The sequence below is a fragment of the Acanthisitta chloris genome, unplaced genomic scaffold (assembly GCF_000695815.1).
Source record: "Acanthisitta chloris isolate BGI_N310 unplaced genomic scaffold, ASM69581v1 scaffold40397, whole genome shotgun sequence".
NCBI lineage: Eukaryota > Metazoa > Chordata > Aves > Passeriformes > Acanthisittidae > Acanthisitta > Acanthisitta chloris.
This window is the reverse complement of record NW_008684991.1, coordinates 292-23,861: the sequence shown is the minus strand read 5'-3', so window position 1 is coordinate 23,861 and position 23,570 is coordinate 292. Positions and strand designations below refer to the sequence as shown.

The 23,570-nt window shown below is 38.2% G+C and overlaps 1 protein-coding gene across 1 annotated transcript; it reads right to left on the bottom strand.

The window, feature by feature from the left end:
• Positions 1–824: 824 nt before the first annotated feature.
• LOC103806822 (multidrug resistance protein 1-like) lies at positions 825–21,891 on the bottom strand (the record flags this gene model as incomplete). Its single annotated transcript, XM_009079530.1, has 18 exons — positions 21,827–21,891; positions 21,644–21,692; positions 20,472–20,616; positions 19,956–20,022; positions 19,534–19,725; positions 18,259–18,430; positions 17,142–17,266; positions 14,618–14,792; positions 13,786–13,899; positions 12,813–12,923; positions 10,375–10,500; positions 9,124–9,327; positions 7,749–7,919; positions 5,096–5,257; positions 4,371–4,610; positions 2,260–2,406; positions 1,697–1,801; positions 825–902 (listed from the first exon to the last, which is right to left on the bottom strand). Coding segments are annotated over exons 3-18 (2,301 nt in total), but the record flags the coding sequence as incomplete, so codon positions are not given.
• Between the last annotated feature and the right edge of the window lie 1,679 nt (positions 21,892–23,570).

Sequence of the window (23,570 nt, the reverse complement as noted above, 5' to 3'; positions counted from 1 at the left end):
AGATTTTATACATTTTATACATATATATATAAAATTTATAATTAAATGGAGGTTAACTATTCTCTTCTTACAAGTTACCTATTCCAGCAACTATAGAAGAGCAATTGCTCATCTGTATTTGTATAGACAGATATGAGGCCCTTTTACCTCCAAAGTCCGTGGCAAGTTTTTTTTTTTAATCACCAATTTTTTGTCTCCTAGTCCCTTTCAGATATTTCTATGAACACACATGTCCCCAGTGGGTGTGTGGGGTGCCAAGTTGTGCATTCTCAAAACTTCTATGCAAGTAACATGAAATTGCACAAATTAACAGGAAAGGTTTAACATAAGTAGCTTATTCTTCTCCTGGGTAATTCTTGATGCAATAGTGAAATTTGATTTTTCCAGTAAAAAATGATCAGATTGTCTATTTGCTGTAGATTGCAGTATATAGTTTTAAATCTAAGTAACTCAAATGGGTTAGATTCACATCTCTATATTACATATATCACGACCACCCAAGCAAAGGAAGATTAAATGTATTTTGACCATCCCTGCACACATACACAGCTGCAAACTGTGTGCATATTAGCATGTCAGAAATATGCACATTTGCAATGGCACTCCTTCAAAATTAGACTATTTGAGGTAGCAGCATTGAGCCAAATTGCACATGGATTAGGACATTTTCTGAAGAGTTGTATTTTTTCCTAAGATAGTGGTACAAAGACATGCTTTTGTTTTCTTTTTTTCCAGACCACACAGTTAAAACACAATGTGTATACCTTGTAACAGTCTGCAAAAGATAGCTGGCTCTCTAGACACCCTAGCTACATAATTCATACCTGCTGAAGTAATGCTCTGAAGGACAAAGAGCGCAGTCTCATTGTCAGTATTTCCCCAGACTTTCCAAACATGAATCCCTGGAGGAGAAAAAAAGAGTCACATTTTCTCATCTGATGCTATAACTCTGTTTATAAATCTGCACAACAAAAGTAATTAAACCAAAAAGTCTCCTATAACCTCCTATGCATATATACATTTTGGGAAAAGCACCATATTCATATTTCTGGAACCCAAACCTCTATTTTCCCACAGAAAGGAAGCAGTATGGTAAAAAAAGGCAGAAGCTTCAATGTAATGCCTTATTCCTATGCTCCAGGAGCACTAGAAGATAACTAACTCAGCCTAGCTAGTCATTGGCCTCTCTACTCTGACTACAACCAGAGACATTCATTCACAGCAGTCACACTAATGGATTTTATGATATGGGCATCAGTGGGCACAAAGAGCTTCCTCTGAGCTGTAAAGCAGTCAAAAGAGGACAGCAAATGATGCAGCTTACTTGATGGTATGAAAAGCACCATCTGCTATGGAAAGAGTCTATTTTATACTTACTTTGGCAAGAGCCTATATACTGTCAGTGAAAAATGTCAGTATTAACTTTGACTTATAAGGCCAGACCCTCAACTTTAATTTCAATCATGCTGAATTCACATTGCCGTTAGTGGCTTATTTAAATCAACAGCAAATATAGACATATGTCTTTGAGTAAGCATAACCATAAAACTCACATCTCAGTAAGAACCCTGGCACTTCTGCATATTTTTGTAAGCTCTGATTGGTGTTTTGCTTCTCAGACAGCATTGATATTAGTTATACCTGCAGCCTGCTGAGGAGTTAAGAACTTTTAACATTCTGGGGTAGTGACACTTACTTGGACTATGTACGCTGCTAAGATAATCACTCCAAGTAAAAGAAACATTAAAGAAAGCAACACTGTGTTTTTACTCCTCTTTTCTGGATCTCTTTCTTGAAAAGCCTATGCAAGGAAAAAAAATCACAACACAAAAATGAGTCCATGGATGAGTGTCAGTTACATAAGCCAGCCTTCATCTCAAGAAGCTTGTCTACCTTAATTTATATTAGCAAGTTGTCCTGGGACCTGAAATCAGACTGCAGTCAACTTTCTGTTGAGGACCAGGAGATAGTTCAGCCTTCCATTTAACCTGCATCTCACTAATTTGTTCCTTCAGCTCCACTGATATTCTTCCTTACCTCTGCTAGTCAGATGCAGTTCCACTGTGCACTGCCTCTAGAGAGTCACTCCACCAACATTTTTCAGTGGATCCATTTATACAAGTGAATTCCACCCAGGGACTCACATAGGAAGTACTGGCTGAGTGGCTAAGCATGAGGGAAGATCAGGACTGCAACATCCATTTTCAAGAAAAACCCCAAAACCATGGCAAAAAAATCCCAAACAAGCACAAAACTTACCCCAATGATTTTTCCAAATATAACAGCAAATGCAGGATGGACAGCACCTATGACAGCAGCAGCAATCACTCCCAGCAGTACATACAGCCACTCAGGTTTGTTCAGAGCCAGGATTCTTAAGTAAGACACAGCAGGGAGATTTTCTTCCTAGAGGAAGGGAAAAGCTGCAAGTTTTCCTTGGAAAGTTGCAGAACATGAAGTTCCCCAGACAGCGGGTGTTCATTAGACTTTGAGTAGTGAACTGTCTCGGTAAACTGCTGGAAGTCCTCTGTGTGCACTCAGAATAAGAAAATCTGATGAAGATCTTCATATCCTAGAACTTCAACTGCACTGTAAACTTTTAGAGGCAAAAAACTTAATGAAAGTCTAAGTCATGGGGGAGAAAGGTCAGGACAGTTCACTCAAAGTCAGGTAGGACTAGTCACCATGAGTAGCAACTAACACTTCAATCTTTATAAAAAACTGAAAGTCTCACTGATCAGAGCATAGCAAAGATCCCTCCAGTTCTGCTAAATGCTAGTGGGCTGGCAGTAGTACAATTGGGTAGAGAGGTCATTTTTCTCCTTTGCAAGTTACAGCCTATGCATCATTACCAAAAAAAAAAAAAAAAAAAAAAAGGCATGAGAGGCATATGTGAGAGTCAGTGAGTCAGTTAGCCCATATCTGCTTCAAAAGTACAAAAAATGCCCTGTACTGCTTTACCAATTTATTCAAGTGCCTATGACTCCATAGGGGAAGTTCTGGAAAGGCAAAAAATGAAAACATCAGAAATGAGACAAATGAGAAATCAGAAATGAGGCAGGATTATAAGCAAGTTGCTCTTGTTTCCTGGTTATTTTATCCCATGTTTCAGATGCTGAATGAGGGTGGCTAAGCCTCAACTATAAAAATGGGCTGATCTTTCTGAAATAATTACAACTGCTGGATACTTGCCTTCTTAATTTTTTCTGAATGTGATGAATATTGAAGTCCTGAGCATAAACACCCACTACTTCCTCTGAGGCTTTAAGCAGCATTAATACACAGTCTAAAAGTATCTTTTGAAGTTGCATAACTTTTTATATGATAATGGGAATGGATCCAGCTCCTTCATGCTATTTGAAATATGTATTAGCTGGAAGCTATGTTTTAGTAAAAAGAAATATAAATAGATACAAATTATACTAAGGCTTCTGTAAGTATTTTAAATAATCAGATGCTGTATTACAAATGAGATCCTAACTGCCATTGATTTAAAAGGATCCATGGTTTTACTTCAGAATTTACATTTTATTGTTTCACCTCAAGGGTCCTAGGTGTTTTACCTAGGAACTAGGTAAAACAAACAAACCAAATCAAGCCCACAAAAATACACCAGAAAAAGCTGTAGTTCAAGTAGTACAAAAGAGAAAAATCAAAACCAAGTTCCAACTCAACTACCTACCTAGAGGCTCATCCAGAGCTCCTATTGATGCAACAAGCAAGTTTCACTCCCCTTTGACAAAACAAGGTTAGGTTTCTAAAACAGGAACTTCCTAGGACTTTTATTTACCTATGACATTTGTCAACAAAAGGTTTTTATTTGGAAAAAAATCCCACAGAACTGGAGCACGTACTAAACCAGAGAAAATAATGTTTTTTCTCATTTAGAATGCTCTTCAAAATGTTAGGGTCTTGAGTTTGACATAAATACAGTAAGATACACCAAAATGCCTTAAATTTTAGTATGCATATCCCAGGGATTACATTACCCACCAGTATTTGCAACAGTGAGTACCAAGAAGTAAAGAATCTTGCTAATGAAATCTCACACTACTTTTAATTAGATAGAATTAAAACATCAGTAACACTGAAATAATACAGTTAATTTTATGAAGCATGATAAATCCATAGCACAAGTTTTTTTCAGTTCCACCCTAACTCAGTAGTGTTAAAATGAAGATTTTTATTAAGAGATAAATGATTGTCCCCATATTCCTACAACAAATACTCAGTCTGGTGAGTACTTTCTGTAATAGCTTCAGAGTAAAGGTTGCATGTCTGCCAGCTATCTAAAAAGTATTCAAAGTTGTGTTTCCTGTTTATGCTTACATGTTATCACTAAAATTCTAAACTTAAGTTGTGATACCAACCTCCAGCTCCATTTTTTTCTTCTTTTTTCCAAAGGATGACTTCTTAGATGCACACTTCTTGTTCTTATATCTGCTAGATCTTCTTTGAATGCTGCCTCTCCCAGAGATCACAGATTCTTCAAAATGGTCTTGAAGAGTCAGCTCCTCTACAAGATCATTTATGCTTTCCTCATGTTCCTCAGCCTCTGTGCCTTCACTATCTTCTGATGTGCCATCATCTTGAACATTATTGCTACAACCCTAGTGAGAATTGAAGATATACAATTATAAAGCATTTTGAGCAGTGAGAAGGAAGAGTAAATTTATTTATTTTTTTTCCTCATGAATACTGCTCCTGCATTTGTGTGATCACTGTTGCCTATAGGTCACAAATATTTCAGTCCACAATGGCAGAGCAGTAGACTATTTGATCCTGATTTTTTTTCCCCCCTTTTCCTTTAAGCCCTCTATGGAATCCACCTGGAATCTAACACCTCTGTGCTTATGCCATAATTATGTAGTCTGTGCCTTCAACTCACTTACATTTTTGACATATTAGGTTCTGAAAATGTGAAACACTTAGGAGTAAAACACCCAAGAATTCCAAGCCTGTATCTATGTCCAGACTAGAGTGACTGAGGAACTGCAAGCTAGAAAACATGCAGGAACCAGAGAGAGAAAATAGCTCCACATATTATCATTGGACAATTTTGTGAAATGGAAAAAGAAAATAAATTTGCCCTTACCTGCTGCATAACAAGAGAATAGTAGAGTCCCTTCTGCAACATGAGTTCACTGTGTGTTCCTTGTTCAACCACAACACCTTTCTCAAATCCAGCAATAGTGTCAGCAGTCCTGATGGTAGACAGTCTGTGAGCAATCACAATGGTGGTACGTCCAGCACGAGCCTTACAGAAACACAGAAAAGCAATTTACATTAAAATGTGCAAGAAAACAGCACAGAAACACAATTAAGTTATTTTAGTAATTTGTAATATAAAAGAAATTAAAACTTCTAACAATTCTTTCTTCTGAAAGCAAAGATTTTTTTTCCTCTGGTTTCACATCTCCTCTTTAGCCATCTAAGGACACTTTCATTTGACTAATTTAGGTAGAGAAAACCACACTAATCTTTTTAGATAGACAACACAGGTATTAAGGCCTATAAAATTAAGGTTATGTGACCTTTTATGAAACTTGAACTGTTTGAGCTAAAGTTGCTTATAAAGTATTTCCAGGCGTATGGAAGCATGATGCGAGAATGCAGTGAGAACTGTTAGATCTTTCTCAAAATAAAGCTAGGATAGTAAGTATATAAAGAGAGGATATTTTCTTTATATATTTTCCATACAACATCAACATGATTTCTGACAAGACGCAGTAGGAAAGCATAGAGGAGTGGAGCAAAACTGAGGTCAGAAATGGGTTTGAGCCACTCCCTAAAGCACTCTCCCTGTGTTTTGAAATAAGCTGCATCTCAAATCAGGAGCCTTCTGGGATTTGGCAGAGAGAGCTGCTGAAGACTCAGTCTGCAGGTCATATGTTCCACTCATCTTCAGCTCCCACTTGCAAACCAGTGGCACACAGTGCTCATGCAGCAAAAAAGCACATGCCAGCTTGCAGCTGCTGGAGAGGTCAGCTTCTCTCCTCCTGGATGCCTGGAGCAGATAGTGGTTTGGGGGTAGGAGGAGAAATCCAAGGGGAAATCATGCAAGAAGTACACTCTGTGGTCAAGGGTTACTAGTATATCACATGGGCACAGGACCAGGGGCATGGAGAAGATGAGGGCAGTTACAGTAGATGAATGCTTCTATGGAGACTTAAATTTGTCCCCTACACCTGCCACTGAGTTCTCATGGATCTGATGGAAGTCATGCAAAGCCTGTCACAGGAAGTCTGGCTGCAATGCAGCTTTTTCTCGCCTGTGCCCTAATGCACAGGGCCTTCACCACTGCAGCTGGGAGCAAGCAAAATGCTTAAAAAGGTGCCAAGTTATCTTGAAAACAGCAGACTACAAGCAGCTGCACATGACTGCCCAGAAACAGTGAGCATTCATGAGGTTAATATCTCTGCTCCTCAGCTGTAAAAATAAAGAACAATATTAGCACACTTTTTCCACTCAGGGGTGTTAAAAAGAAGTTTGGAAATCCCATTTGGGGACTACACTGATGGACAATAAAAAACTGTGAAAAGATGAGTAAGTTATGATTCAGGGCTCATTTTGGTGTGTTCTGGGAACAGGAAGAGGAAGACTATATGGAACAGTCCACTTAACTGAGTGACCTCCCTCTATGTTATGCACTAAATGAAGCAATAAGCTTCTGCACAGGTATGTATTTCAGCACAAACTTAACATGCAGAAAAAAACTGAATTATGCCTGAAGCAGCAATCTTTTAATGCTTAATTCTGCAGCAATATAACTGATATACAAATTAGATTATATGAATATTATTTTTGCATCTACACTTTACCTCAATACTATTATCATCAGTGGAATCATGTGAATATAACCAACAGATACATTTTACCTCAGATTTAAACTTACTGGCGATGAAGATGGCAAATTCTGTATTTCCCTTGAGCAATACTAGTAATTTGTATCTCTCTGCATAACTACTGGAATGAAAGGCAGGATTTTTCACTTAGTTTTAAAAAATACATTAAAATAAATATTGGATAAAATAAAAAACATTCCGGCACAACCATGACGTTCTTTTTCAATCAAAGCCTTTAGACTCCACTAGATGTTGCTGGAAACTGGTGCTGAAGAAGGGCTGCCAGGAAGGTACTGTGCGCTGAACAGAGACATGGGTACAAGCCCTGACAGCTCTGCAGCAGTGGCCACTCTAGAGCTTTGGGGCTGATAAAAACAGGCAGAGGGAATAACTGATTCTGCTTTTCTTCTACAGTTTGCACTGTCCCTGAAAAGAAAACTGCTAAATCCCATGAGTTTTCTGAAAATTATGAAGCAATGCTACAATGAAGAAAAAATACTAAGAATATCATACATACATTTCTATTAATCCACCTGAAAAAGGCCTTTCAGTCCTCATATCTTGCCTTGATAATGTCAGCAACATCTGACCAGCAAATGAACAATTATGATTTGAGGAGAAGAGTGCAGGAAACCTAATTTACAATTCCACATGACTAAGTATCTTTGTAATTAGTAATACTGCAAAACCAAAAATCCTAACCAAATAAACATGACTCCCAAGTAAATTTTTTGATAGGTCAAACTCCCTGTTAAAACACCAAAACTGAGCACCCATCCAAATTTTACTTTCCATTGTCCTTGATTTCAAAAGAAACCTGCACCAAAAATTGTACGTTAAATTTTCTTAAGAGCTGTTACACCTTTCCACAGCAGCTGGTAGCTTCAATAATATGAGTCCTACCTTATCGAGAGCTGCTTGCACTATGGATTCACTCTGAGTATCTAATGCAGATGTAGCTTCATCCAGAAGAAGAATCTTGGGATTTCTTGCAAGGGCTCGGGCAATAGCTATTCGCTGCTTCTGTCCTCCACTCAGCTGAGCCCCTCTTTCCCCTACCATGGTGTTAAATTTCTGAGAAAGAGAACAACACAAGTTGTGGAACATCTCAAATGATATCCTCTGTGCAGTCATAAGTACTCAGCTTCTAGAAAAGAGGTAGCTTGATCCAGCCGACTTGAGCATATGCAGAGCAAACATGGAACTGTATCCACCCAGTTAGCCCTTAAGCCAATCCCTCCTACTCCCACTACACATGACATATACATGATCTTTATTGCTCTCTCAGACTGTGCTCCAGGCTCTGAGTTTTCTCAAGACAAGCCCGTAAAAGGCATCTATTTTATGAGGACTGCCTACTTTTCCAAAGGGTTGGAATGATAGGGACACACCAAGAACTATCATGTTGCCTCCTCTGAACCTGAGACACCCCAATTGGAGCTGTAGTTTGGTTCCTACCAATTGAGTCACTTACTCCAATGTGGCAACTCTCAAAGTCCACTGTAGTCTTTTTATTAGGTAGCTGTTTAAGAATAAATACGATCAGTAACTCTTCCTGAGAAGAAAACTTGAAACTGACTGACATGCTAAAAACGACACATGCTTGAGCGAGGGGCGCCAAGCTCCCTAAAGTAGTAAAAGGATCTGAAATCAAATCCCAGGTGGGCACTTCTCTCACATTTTTTTAAACTACAGGAACAAAAGGAAGGACGTGTCATTATCCATTCCTGAGGATATGTTTTGAATGACTGATCCCACTTCTGATCCCTACCCTGAAAAGAGTAAAGCACCTACTGTTAGAAGAGGGCTCAAAGCTGTGAATCGCAGTCAGAGGGAGAGCACAAGCTCCCAGCTGCTAAGAAGGGTCTTGGTTCAGGGCATACTTATTTACTTCCACCCACTCCTCCTATTTCCTATTGAATGTGCAGATGGCTCCTGACAAAGGGGTTTGGATTTCTGGATCTTCTCTTTAAAATTCCAACTCTTCCCATGCCTCATGAGATGGGTAGGGATGGCAACACATCTGCAAAGCTTCTCTTCGCCTGAGTTAAGGCACTGACATTTTTTCCCAGACTTCGGCACAAGTCCTTTGAGGGCAACCAAACAAAGGCACAATATCTAGTCAAAAAACTCCCCAAACTGAAAGCTGCTGGAGGCTATAAGAGTACTTTGAGAAGATGTAGTATAAATTGAATTCCCATGCTCTCCCTCTCAGAAACAGGACACTGGCCTAAATGGACCTTTCGTTCTTACACTCAGAAGAAGTTCATGAACTTACATCAGGCAGTCCAGATATAAAGTCAAAAGCATTGGCTTCCTTGGCTGCTTGCTCAATTTCAGCATCAGAAATGTCTTCTCGGCCGTAGCGAATGTTCTCAGCTATTGTGGTTGCAAACAAAACAGGCTCCTGGCTCACAATACCAATATTTTCTCGTAGCCACTTTAAATTAAGTGTCCTAATATCCCGACCATCTAAGGTAATCTGAGAGAAAAATATGTCCAAGTAGTTAAGGAAATGCATTCTGTTCATAATAAATAAATTAATTACTATTACTTAAGTATCAGCTACAAGGTCAAGAAAAAAAAATTGTCTTTAGTAGAAAACTATGATAGGGGAGAAGCTACAACGGCAGTTTTTCCATCTACTGTACAAGTTGGAAAATGGCAAGGAGCACCATAAACAGAGAACACATTGGGATTTTTTTCCTGTTGCTTTCCCCAATAACCTTGCGTACTTTTTACCCAGTCCTCATGCCCCTGTGCCAGTTTCCTGCCCTCACACTTGTGGCTACACAATTGCTTCTGTGGCTGTACTTCACACCAGATCAAAGAACAAGTCAAGTTACACCAAAAGGAAAGGGAAAATTACTTTTAACTTGGATAACCTGACATAGCAAAATGAGGCATGGGGGCAGAAGTGAACAGCCACAGAAACATGAAGTTTAAGAGACAACTGTTTTGATAACAGTTGTTTTGATACATGGTGTACTGATAGTTCAATGTTTAATATTTGAAATATTTATCTACTTTCAACCAGCAGTAGCAACTATTAAGCAGCATTCTTCAAATATCAAGAATAAAAAGAATATTTTCCTGAAAATTTATTTTCCTCCCTTTTTCCTTCAGAAATTTCTTAAGTATTTACCATTTTGACTGACTGGATTTAGTGTTTAGTGCTAAAACAGACATAAAACGCATAATGATGGAAACTTTTGCTGTGGATTAACAGAGAAAAATGAGCTGAGAAAGCAACCATTTAACACAGTATAAAAATTATTTTAAATTCAGGTCTTGCATCTATTCAAAGACTTGTGGTATTTGCTATTTGTGGCACAGTATCGTAAGAAGAAAGAGAATAATGAAGTCAAGCCAAGAGGAGAAGGTAGTTCATTTGAAACTTATATTGTGGAAATACAAACTATGCAGAGATATGGTCAAATTCAGTAAAAATAAAAACGAAGGTTCAGTCAATATGGAAAACTCATGCTAGTCTTAATAGCTCTTGGTTTTTACAATTGCAGACACTCACTTCTCCCTGGTCAGGATCATAGAACCTCTGCAGCAACTGAATGGTAGTGCTTTTCCCACAGCCACTGGCACCAACTAAAGCAATGGTCTTTCCAGTTTGAACTTTCAAGTTTAGACCTTTGAGGATCTGGGAATAAAAAAAAAATAAATTATATTTTAGTTTGACAAGTTTGATTACATAAGTCTGTTAGGGTAACTCTAGCAATAATCAAGGCAGTAGTAAGGGCTATAGCCTGAAGGTATGGCAACACTTATAAGTTAATTGTACCTGGGAATATTCTGCAGCACTGATATGAAAAAGGCTGTATCTATGCTTGTGAAGCATATTAGCCTTTTCAACAGGATGGCTACATGCAACCTGCCTTTTGGGAATGGTCCCTGGATCCTTCTGGATACCAAACCAAGTCTGGGAATTATTTGAGAAGATTGATAACTGGAACAGGCCAACTTCATGCCAAGAAACATTTTAAGAGTTCCCCTGCATAGACCATTGCATTCCAGTGCCTGGGAAAATTCCCCAGCACACTCAAATCAACTAATATAGACACAGCCACAGTACTCTAAACTTGACAGCTCACTTTCTCCAATTTGTGTGATCTGGTAGCAGGCTTAGGGTCTTATAGTCTCCTGTTGAATTCCATTTTCCAATGCTTAGCCAATGGCATAACACTTAACTATGAATACCACAGAAAAATACTTTTAAGGTGCTAAACATTATTGCTGAGAAACAAGCTTTCTTTCCTCTATTTTTAGAATATAAATGGCTGTTTTGACAAGGTAACTGCTAGATATCCCTTAATAAATCCCACTCCCTATTGTTAACAGCCTCAGCAACCTGGGGAGTAGTTACAAACTAATGATATCTTTGTTGCTGTTTTCACATTTAGGTACATTTTACCTCAAAAGATGTCCATGTCATATACAAGTAATGCTGCGTAGTTGCCAAAATATTTGGCTGCTATGGGAACTCTTCTTGTTTATACCAGGCTGATTTATAATTTTGCCTACACATGTTTTTGCAATGAGAGATTAAAATAGTTGCAATATTCTTCTCCTCTCCGTGTATTACATCCAGTAGGGTTTGTATTTCCAAGAAGCTGATATCCTGGTGCCTGCATTATCAGGAATTAACTATTTTCTGGATACCATAATATCTTCAGATGCAAATAGTCACCATCACATAATAAGTTATTTCTAACTCGCTTTCATCAGACAAGGTGTTGCTAAGTTTAAAACTAACAATAACTAGACTCCATAGATCTGTTTGATATGCTTTAACCTGGACAGGGGTTATACTGTGTTGCACCAATTCCTTGAGAAATTGTGGATAAATTCTACACACCTTTGCTGATTCCTTTTGGCATTATTAAATAACATTGATGCTCTTAGTAGGGAGAGCTGCTGACTCAGATTTGGAAAGGATGACAAATATTACTTATTTCCCTCCCATTTGGCATGCAGACCCGTAACATAGCTCATTGGCCTCAACAGCATTTTTAGGAAGAAGGATGAAGACTCCACTCTCTCATTATGATTTCTGAGCCAAGAGGGATAAAAGATGCATTGCAACAGCTTCAATTATGGAAAAAGTACAGCTGTGGGTCTGCCCTTCAGCCAACCCAGCATCCTGGAAAGAGATTTGTTGCACCATGGGACAGACTTCAGACTGAGGTAGGAAGAGCCATCTGAAGAAACAGCCACAGTGATATGAAATTCCTCATTCTCACCCCTAAACCAGCATGTCTAGCTTTTAATTGTGGACATTTGAAATATTATTTCTACCTTTTTCCTTAAGTAAGCAACAACAGCAACAAATTCCTTTCCTTTCACCTTTATCAAGGCATTCAAAATATTATTAAACTGTTGAATATGGCAGAGAGATCAAGCCAACTGTATCACCACAAAAATAATCACCATGTCATGATGCATACAGGTCACTAAGGGAAAGTGAATGGGCAAAGAACAGGGACAATATAATGTTTGACTTCCAAATGTATATTTAGCATGATATGTTTCAATCCATTTGATAGCATACCATTGTAAAGCCTATTTGACAGGTCATTTTTCACATGGGATATTATCACAGCAACTCTGAATAACCAAGGAACTGGAAAAAGCAAGTTCCTGGTTTAACTGTTTAAAGTCTGGAAGCTTTAATGACAGATTTTTAAAAATCTTATTTGACTTAGCAGAGCTCTTGTTCACAGAAATTCAGACTAGGAGCAACACATGCTTAGATTTGTCCTGCAGAGGAGAACAGTGAGCAGATAGCCAGTGACAGTAGATCTAGAGCTTTGTCTTTGTGCATTATTGTGAGAAAATTAATGCCCCATCCCCAGAAACAAGAATGCATTTTGCATTCAAGAACAGCAAGATTCGACAAATAATATAGACACAGATTGAAGAATTTCAGTACTGTAATCTAAATAAAACACTTACTTTAATGTCAGGCCTGGATGGGTAACTGAAATGAATGTTTCTGAATTCAATTTCTCCCATGAGTTTGTCTGGTTTGTAGCCTTCCTTAGAACTGCTATCTATGAGCCGTTTCTGGAAGAGGTTTTTAAAATATATTGCTGGTTATTTCATTTATGAAACTTATTTCTGCTAGATATATTGTTCTTTACTACTCAGCTGCTGGTTTAAACTGCAGTACACCACTGAAGAGCTGCTGCATTTTACTTGCAGGATGCCAAATACAGGGGAACATCTAACTGAATTCTACCTTAACAAATATAGTAAATTTTCAAATGCAACGAAATTTACAGCAAAAAATCTGTAACTGCAGAACTGAACTGCACTATCTTGCAGCCAAAACATGGCCCTCAGTAATCTATAGGAGGATTTTATACTCACATCAAGAATGAGGTAGCTGTTTCTACACAACTTTTTAGTCCTACTTGTTTAAAGTATTTTATATACACAGATATGCAATTACTGCATAATACAGCAAGACCAAGATAATAACAATGTGGAAAACCTTTTTCATAGCAACATCAGCATTACAGCTTATCATTATAACTTTCAATATCTCTATTAATCTGCTCTTCACAACTCCTCCACCAAAAAAACCCAGCTCAGCTGAAATTGTGCACACATGCATTTGTAAAAAAAATGGTATAGTGCTTTACTACTTTCCCTCTGGAGCTGAAAGTGTAATATCAGAAAAAGACCTCATCCATAGATCTCAGATACACTGGCTAAGCTTCCCAGCATTCATTGTAGCAAACAAAGAGGCTGTTTTCTTGAAGTGAATGGAAATATTATGGGGTTCTGTGGTAGGCATCATAGATGTTTATGATTATAGGGCTTTTGAGTGTTTGTGTTACATCACTCCAGGAAAAAAAAAAAAGAAGGAGAGGGAAGCTAAGTGTGGTTGAAAAGCTTCTATTCTACATACTTAGATATTTACCTTATTGATAATCTGATATACTTCATAGGCAGCCCCACGTGCTTTAGCCACACTCTCCAGGTTGGGAGCTGCCTGGCCCAGGGAGAAAGCTCCAACAAGCACAGCAAAGAACACCTGCAAGAGATGGAGGGAGGCATCAGTTAATAATGACAGAGCCACCAGTGCCCAGGTGTGCACTAGAAAGACCTGGACATTTAGCTCTTTCCGGGAAAATTAAACACAAAAGTGAAAGGTGTATTTCACAGTTGCTCCTGTCCACTCCCCATTTTCCTGGGGTGAATGGTAAATACTGACACATACCTTTGTGGCATGAATGACTCTTCTTTTAAATATTCTTACACTTTCTATTATGTACACATATCTTTCTCTGTTGCTTTCCAGATGTTTCTAAATTTAGGAGGCTCACAAAATTTAGTCCAGATTTTCTTAACGCACAATTCACTTGACATCTGGGAGGAACCACACTGGACTCATCAGAAGCCACTTGAGTGCGAAAGTTAAGCACATAGCCAAACTTTTGACGACAGTAAGATAGCTAAATATCCTGTCGTGATCCGTGTTCATGACTATAGGGTCTAAAACAAGTGAGAAAAGTGCAGATACTTTTGCCTATGCATTGATTAGGGTGGGAATCCAAGGTGCTCAGTTCAAAGTTCCTATAACAAAAGCTAGGCAAGATGAATGTCTTTCAGCTTTTGTATTAAAAAAATGAGTCTCTAACAGCTAATGTAGCAAGCACGTGGCAGAAAATATAGTTAATTATATACAACACTTGCATAACTATTTTCTTGAAGTTGCAGAACATTTTTCAAAGCTGCATTGCTGTACTTACAATTAACACACGACCAATGTCATAATGTTCATCCTCAGCAGTGAGCTTGGTTCCATACCAAAATGCAAGTGCATAGGATCCAAAGATAAGAAATTGTGAAACACCTAGAGATATGTTGGTGGTAATGGATTTTTTCACCCCAACACGTTTAGCAGTCTCCAAGTTAGCATCATATCTGAAGGTAGACAAGGAAACCATTAATTTGACAAGTACCACATGCCATTCTGACTGATATTTTCAAGTGCCCCTTTCAAGGACTTATGTTATAAAACAATTAAAGCCTCAAAAAGAATACAGTTTTGTTGGTTTTTTTTTTTTTTTTTTTTACAGAGGACTAGTGGGGATACAATTCCTTTGAATAAATCTGCTCTGACATATGCTGATAACACTGGCATACTGCTATGGAAGACATATTTAAAAAACAATTGAGTATCATAAATTTGTTATCATGATGGAAGACATGATACCACTCTTGAACCATTTATTGTCATTAGTCCTGAAAGGAAACCTTGAAAAGTTTTATCAACATTATCTATCAAAGGTAAGGTTTAGTCTTCCACATTTGGAAATGGCAAAATAAAAAACCAAAACCCCTAAAGAACTAAGCACTAGGGAAAAAGGCAAGTAAACAAATAGAAACCAGAGTTCTCTCAGACACCAGAATTGTTGTCTTACTGGCCATTCTGGGAAGAGAAGAATCTTTCCCTTAAGTCAGTTTACTGATTAATATGGCAATATAGGAAACAAGTGGACACAGCAGATCAGTATAAAAATCAGGAAGAAAGTGCAAGCTGCTAAGCATGGTGCTTACAAGCAAAAAGATATACTAGGCTACGCTTTCCATAATGAGCTTGAGTAAGTGAAAACTATAAGCTGGAAACTACAGATGAATGAATTTGAACTGTCCCTAGAAGAAACTATTCTTATGTATTTTCTGTACAATACATCTCCACAGTAGGAAGACTTGCAATTCAGTCAGCTGGGAAGCAATCAAAAACCTGTGCATCAGTTTCGTTCCTGTAAATTGCTCATATGCCACCAATGCTGTATCTGATATTAAAATATATTTAAATGTTTTGACTTTGTTATGCTTTTAAAACCAAGCCCTATATTCAAATCAGCAGCATGAAGGATCCTCCAGGGAAAGAACTGGATTTAAACAGTGTAACAAATACACATGCTAACTCAACTACAGAGCAAAAGCCAAGACACTGCCAGAAACAGATGACAACTAAAGGTGCCTTGCAAGTGTAGTAATTTGCAGTCGGTGGAGTCACAGTGCAGTGAAAGGATGCTTTTCTCAACTCTGAGACCAGCATTCAAGAGCTGCATAGAAGTCACAATCCACTAATTGTAAAATGCACTGGTCAGTCGCTGGTAGGAGGCTGTCTTTCACTAGCAGATGTTCCTAGGGTTTTTTAACATCAAATGAAGGTATAGCTGTGGAAGAGGCTGACATGAACTATGGAAAAGAAAGGCCTTATTGGAATGTAGTTATTTTGTCCTTATCTAAAGTAGTTTGAAAATCAAATGGTAGGAGCTGCTTCAGACATTGATATTTGCAGTGCCAAGAAGAAGATGCAGAAGAGGAGGGACAACTGATCCAGGTGATCTTAAGGCTTTTTCTGCCTTTACTGTGCAAGCAGAAAGGGTCTTAATACTGTGGCATCTTAAGGACAAATCCCAGTAAGCAGAACAGGGCTATAAAACAGTCAGAGCTCAGTTCTGGAAAGCAGACAAATGCAGGAACAGGCTGTAAGATCCCAATCTAGGGCTGACACCACCTCAGAAATTTTGCACAAGACCAAGGCAAATATATATGTATTTAAGAGCTGAAAAAGACAGAAGAGTTTCATGGATCATATGGATCAGGTCTTCTGGTGTCTTTCCCAATTGCATGGAACTAGTGATTCCTAGTATTTGTAAACTGAATGTTATTGTTTACACTTATCTGATATCTATGCGAATAAGTTTGTGTTCACCTCACCTTTTACATGTGACTAGGGTTAACACTGGTCAACTACAAATGTTATTTGCAAATCATTAAAGTGATTTTGCTTAAGGGTGTTATAAAGTATAGCTTAAATATAAGCTCATTAATCAAAGATCAGAACAGTAGTGCATACGCTCTAGAAGTTGAGCAACTAAATACTAATTACATGCTTTGCTATGTTTGACTCCTAGGTGAAAATAACCTTCCCACCACATTCACATTCAATTCAACTCCAGATCACAATCAGTCTATTCAGATCACAATCAGTCTAGACCACTGCAGTCTATGCTGCAGTGGTAGCTGATTAATATGGTAATATTAATACAGGTTACTGATTCACTGACTAGGTCTATTTGCACATCTTTGTTTTCAGGTGAGCTGTCCACTTAGAGAAGAATAAAATGACAATAAGGAGAATCTCATTCCCCTATCCACCCCTCCCCCCACCTAAAAAAAAATCCCCACAAAGCAAATCCACAGCCAAATTACTTTTCCATATTTTAAATATAATTATTGATGGAAAAATCTTACTTTGCTAATGCCTTCTGCTGTCCATTGAAAGCCACAACAGTCCTGATTGCTGTCAAAATTTCTTCTGCCACAGCTCCTGCTTTGGCATAAGCAGTCAGCTCTTTAGCAGTCAGGGATGCCAGGAGCTTGAAAGTTGAAAACCAGATGTTATTGCAGTCTACTTAAAGGATACATACACTGTATTGGTGAAGGAGGACAATCACACAAGATGAGATTTTAGCAAAGTGGGTGTCAACTCCTCTTTGTACCTTGAATTTCCCCCAAACCCATCTCAATGCATCATCATGTCATTATAGTAAAAAGGCTACACAAGCATCAGAGGGGCTTCATAAGTGATCCACTTTCCTACCAAGCTGAGCACAGCCTACAAACTACACTATGACGTGTAGGATCAGGGAGGCGTAATGTAGCTGCTCTGGAGAGTGTCTGAGGTGTTCAGACATTAGAACACAACTAGACATTGAAGTAAGCAAGGTAGTCACATTATAGCCTCTAGCACTCTTCTTCCCAGCTTATTCAAAATGCTTCAAGTAGGAAGAAACCTCGTAGACTCATATATGAGTAGCCACTCTGGAATACGACCCATACCCATTACTGTGGCTACAACAGTACACAAGAGGAAAATGTCTTCCTGGGAAACCTATCTGCATATTTCAGATTTTTATCACTCCAGTCTGCAGCAGCTGTATATACATCCTAGGGTCTACTCTGTACACAGAATTAAACTTGTTAAACTATTTGCAACAGATGTGGTACCATGTACGTGCAGATGGAAAGAGCTTGAAAGGTATTTGTGTTGGGAAGGGAAAGTCAGGGTTACAAGCATGAGCCTCAGCTTCCCCAATGCACTGCATGAGGAAATCACTGTGCAAGGAAGATGCTCTGATGCAAATTACCCTCCTGGACAGAATATGAAGACAGAAGGAACGTGACTTACAATTACATGCTTGGGAACCCAAAGAAAGGCTACAGAAGGAGCAGAAACCAAAGTAAGGACAGGGCCAGCCTCCCAACTTAGAAACCACACTAGGTTTCTTTCATTCTCTCCCCCTTTCCTGTGCATAAGAGTTGCAATGTTTTTCTGGTTTGCCTTGTTTATTAATCCCCAGACACTTACAGTTGACCAAACTGCTGCTGATGCAGCAAGTAGAGGGCTGACTGACAAAATGACCAGTGTCAGCTTCCACCCGTGGATGAATCCTATAATAATCCCTGTCAGAAACGTGGAAAGAAACTGTACAAATATACAGATCTTGTCTCCAATGCCTTCATGGATCATGTTGATGTCACTTTAAATAATAATAAAAAAAGTTTTGTTAGCTTGGAATGCCTTTCAACGTGACTCCCTCCCTCTCCTTTTCATGCTGTGTGGCCTAATGTCAGAAGCTTTGCCATTTCCTAGCTGGCACAGCGAAATTACTAACCACAGCTACTGAACTATACCATTAGGCTCTTTTGTGGCCAAAACACAGCAGAAACCTCCTATTTTTAAGGACTCATTTTCTTTACTTTCCATCATTGTCTGCTGCTTCTATGCCCTGTCACTAGGTCACAAAAGACTTAGTTTTCTTATCTGGCATCCAATACAAATAAACAATCAAGCAGCACCCTCACCCAGCATGACCATCTCCAAATGACTTCTTCTGCCCAGCTCTCTGATGCACTTCATGTAATTAATTTTGTCTACAGACTCAGATTGATGGTTACCTTCATTCTATCAGAACATTATTTGGAATAATCTGTTTTTCATATAAATTTCCTTCCCCATTTTCTCTTCCCAGAACATACAGATACTAGAGCTGAGTGGTTTCATTTAAGCTTCTCTTGCACCTTTCAGGACACAGCTCTGTCCAAAGCTACTTTAAAATCCAGAAAAAATATTTTTAAAAAATTGTGTTCATGCATATAGTCCTATAACATCCTGAGGCTTACAGTCCTCAACCTTAAGTCTATTTAAGTTTATGGAAAAGCTCCAAAGACTTGAATTGACTGGACAAAGTCCAGCCTGAGAACTGACTGGATCAAAGTGCCAGCTCATTTCCACTCAATAAAGCATCAGAGCTTTCAGTGTTTGTAAACTAGGTGGAAACAGCAAAGCTGTTTATCTAGTGCTGACTGCCATGTATTTCATGGGCATTAGAAAGCCAATGTCAGGTATTTCACAGCAAATACCCTTTCATTGCATATATCACAGAAACTGCACAAATGAACCTGAGAAGGATATTGGATTTCTCCCTCAGAGATGTAATATTTCACATTTTAGGTTTGGTGGCAGGTTTTTAATGTTTTTTTTCTTTAAACTCTGTAAGCTTTTCCATCGAGATAAATGGCAGTTTTCTTTTAAATGTCACGCTTAGAGGGGAAGGGGGTAAAAAATAAACAAAGCTCTCACTCTGTCAGTCTGGTGTTCAGCGTTCCTATCTGGGTAGTATCAAACCAAGCCATCTCCTGATGGAGCACTGCATAAAAGAACTTCTGCCGGATCCTTGCTGCTTGCCTTGTAGCAGCAATCAAAAATGTCCATACTTGGATGGTGCTCAGGATCAACACAGCAAAGCCAATTCCCACATAGTAGTAAGCAAACCTGGGATATGGCAACAAAAACCCATGTGATCCCATTGTATCTTTTGAGAGAAGACACCCAAAGCAACAATCAGTCTTCATTTATCACACCAAAGTAAATACTGAAGCCTGTGATTCATTACTGGAAAGCCTTTTTGAGAAGGCAAGCATTTGGCTTCTGCTCAAAGAGATAATGCAGTGAAAGAAAATCCCCCAACACACTATTAACAGAAATCCCACAAAGACTCTTACTTGGTCATGTCACCTTCTATATCCACGCCTGGAACTGATGGGCAGCTGGAACTGTTTACTGAAGTATCTGTGGAGGGGAAAAAAAGGTAGCAATGCTTGTGAAAGCATTATACATAGAAGTTAATTCATGGCAATATGGGGTCACCAGTTTGGGAATGTTTTGCATTTTGCAAGCTGGGTCTTGCAAAGTACAAAATCATTTGACAAACACACATTCACTTTTAAGGAACTCCTAGAAATTAGTGCCTGTTAACTGACGATACAGAAGTTGGTTGTGCTCTTCACTATTTTGCCAAAGCTAAAGTTCATTCATAAAGAGCACATCCAATGCACTTTCTCTGTGTCCTGGTCTAGCCATTGAAGACTGATTAAAATGACTGGGATATTTGCAGCAGAATGAATGTTACTCATTATATACTTGTTCAGATGTGTACCAGTGCATAGTCTGGGGCAGGGGGGGGAGAATCTAGCAAAGCACAACTGATATGTAGAGAAGTCCAATTTTAAACTTCTTACCATTTGATTCCACGCCACTTAGCACAAAGCTGTTTGTCATCTCTCCAAAGACAATGATCATAAGTGGCATTCCAGTACCATTTGCAGCAGCTGAGATCAAACCAACTATCATCAAAATGACATCCACCCAGTCAGCATAGCGAAACTAAGTAAGCATTGAAAAAACAAAAGAGAAAAAAAAAAAAGAGTGACATTACACCTGACAGTCCATGTATTTCATACAGTACAACAGACTTTCAGAACATGCTTTGTTTCTATCTACATATTCTGAGTAGTGACAGTCCAACTGAAGAAACTCAGAACTTAAGAATTGCATGGTAGGTCAAATATATCTTTAAAACAGTACTCAGTAAGGCTGCTAAGAGAACATTGGCAGGACACATATTCTCCACTTGGAAAAAAGTACATATTTCTAAGTGATGATGACCTTTCTACAATATATTGCATTTTGTGTTCCAGTAAGTTACACATTTACTAAGATAATGCCTTTGAAATGTAAACAAGAGTGAGTTATTGACCAGCACCTGGTTTATATCTACCAGTAGAAAATGTTTGCAGCAGAGATAGATTGCATCTCAAGGCTCTCTACCCTTGAACATTTGTTTGGTTTAAAGAAGGATGTGAATTTAAACTGCCATAGCTATTCCTGGATGTGGTTAATCTGAAATCAGAACATTTCATTCCTGACTGTCCTAACCCTCTTCCAAAGTGTAAATGGACAAGGAATAAACCAGAAAAGAATAAAACTTGTCTTGTTCCAGAATAAGCAAGTTCACATGTGAGAGCTATTTGGGAATAGCTGTTATATGGAAAACTGACACAAAACCATGCCACTGGTTCTCAGAGAGCAGATCCCCCAGATGTCAAATATAGGATAAATCCTTTTAAACAGAGCCAAGGCAAGGGTCTGTGGAGTATATATGTCCTAGAACAGCCTTAGAAAGGGTGAGCTTCATCTTCCAACAGCACAAAGGTTGAACTGCTATCAGCGCTATCAATATACCATGGGGGGAATCTGATGTAACACAGCAAAACTTAAAGAGGTCCAGAATCAGTAAGTCTCAGGCTTCTTATCTGTCTTTTGATTGCCTATTAATTTCAATTCATAAAAAATTCACAATGGCAAATAAAGAAAAGAACATATAAAGCAGACCATCAAACTGGACACTAACCAATTCAAAAATGCCAACCAATCGTTTCTTTGACTTCTCATTGTCCTTCCTAGAGGGAAACAAAAGACTAATTAAGATGAGGTTTCTTTTTAGCAATGCTGTATTAAACTTTTCTTCTCCTTCCCCTGTCCCACCATACACCCAGTACACCAGCAGGCAAAACTAAGTTCAAGTACTACCTACCTTTTTCCCTCGGGCTTTAACTGGTCACTTTGTTCAAGACGTTCTTCATGTTGGAAAGAAGGATTGTCATATCCCTTGCTTGCAGATTCTGTGAAATAAAAAGTGGACTTCTTTTTTTTACATAATAATCTATCTATTGTACCTTTTTCTCACATCTTTCACTGATAATTCTTTTGCCTTTAAATACTAGTTTTTCCTAATGCTCTTGGAAGAGCTTGGTGAGGTTTTTTTTATACTTCCTTTCTCTTCAGTTCATTTCTGTTCTAGGAAAAAGCTTTGTGTAAACATACTTCATTTTTACAATTAAAATATATTTAGACAGAAAAATTATCAAAGACTAAAAGCAAGATTAAATTAATTTGAATTAATTAATTTGAATGCAAATGTGAAGAAGCCCTAAAGAAATGAGTGGAACTGCTTATAGTGAAGGTTATAATTGCTGTAGGTAACACAGAATAGATGCAAGTTAACAGAAGACTCATGACTTTGCCTGTAAAAATCATCTTTGTTATTTCTCCCTATTGGAGTAGTTGCCACATGTCCCACTTCCTCTGTGCTAGGGGTTTCAGAAGTCTACACAGAAGAGGAATCCTACCCCAGGAAACTTATAATTTAAAATGCAGAAAATGAGATGTAATAAATGTATAAATGAACTGATGAGCAACCACAGTAGGAGCCAGTGCAAAACACATGGTGACAGAAGATGTTCCCTACATCAGCCACTCCCAATTTACATTTACCTTAACTGCTGACTGAATAGAATTTTCTACATACTTTTTTTAATGCCTGTCAGCCTATAATGACTGGTTTAGACAACCATTTGAAAGTAATAATGTACTTCCACCTTACTGAGCTTACCTCATGAGTATTTTCATGCCCAGGCTAGGACCTTCCCAAGTACACCCATGTATACAAATTTTGTTGAACTTGATAGAATGATTCATCCAGGAACATTTAAAGGTGTGGCTTTAGTTCATTGGAAACTCATTGTGTTATAATCTACAAAACCACTACGGCAATCAGGAAAGCTTTATAATGCATATTTAGACTCAGAGCAGTGGAATATATTCCTTAGACATGCACAATCTTCACACTTACCAGCATCTGAGAGATCCTTCTCTGCAGAATTTACAAAAGAGTCTTTCATTCTTGTTCTTTGTTGTATGCTTATGAGAAAGTCACATTAATCAAAACCTACATTAAAAAACCCCAACAAAACACCTTGAATTAGTGAACATTTAAAAAGCATTCACATTGTGGGTTTTTTCTATGACTCATTACGTTTTGGACTCACTATTATTCTACTTAAATATAACTAGAAATAAAATAAAATACACAAAAGCATGAGAAAAGAACTACTATTAATGAGATATTAAGAATAGTGCACACACCTAGCACGCTATTACAAGAGGACCTAGCTCAGTAGCCTGTTTTAGTAGTCTTTTATGCTAAATCCTGAGATCATCCATATACAAATCACTGCAGATGATCTATTACAGAAAAGAGGATTTCCCTTACTATCTTATGTTTTATTAGAACTAATTGAACAGTCATAACATGGTCATGATTACAACGGTAAAGGGTAAAAGTCACACACACTCATTATGCCATATGGTACTACAAGAGATTTAGAGGCAGTAAATGACTGGTGCTCTAAGTCTCCCTAGGCTTTTCTTCTTGATCTGTAACACATACTAGCAAAAAACCACCCCACCAACAACCACACCAAAAAAAAACCCCAATT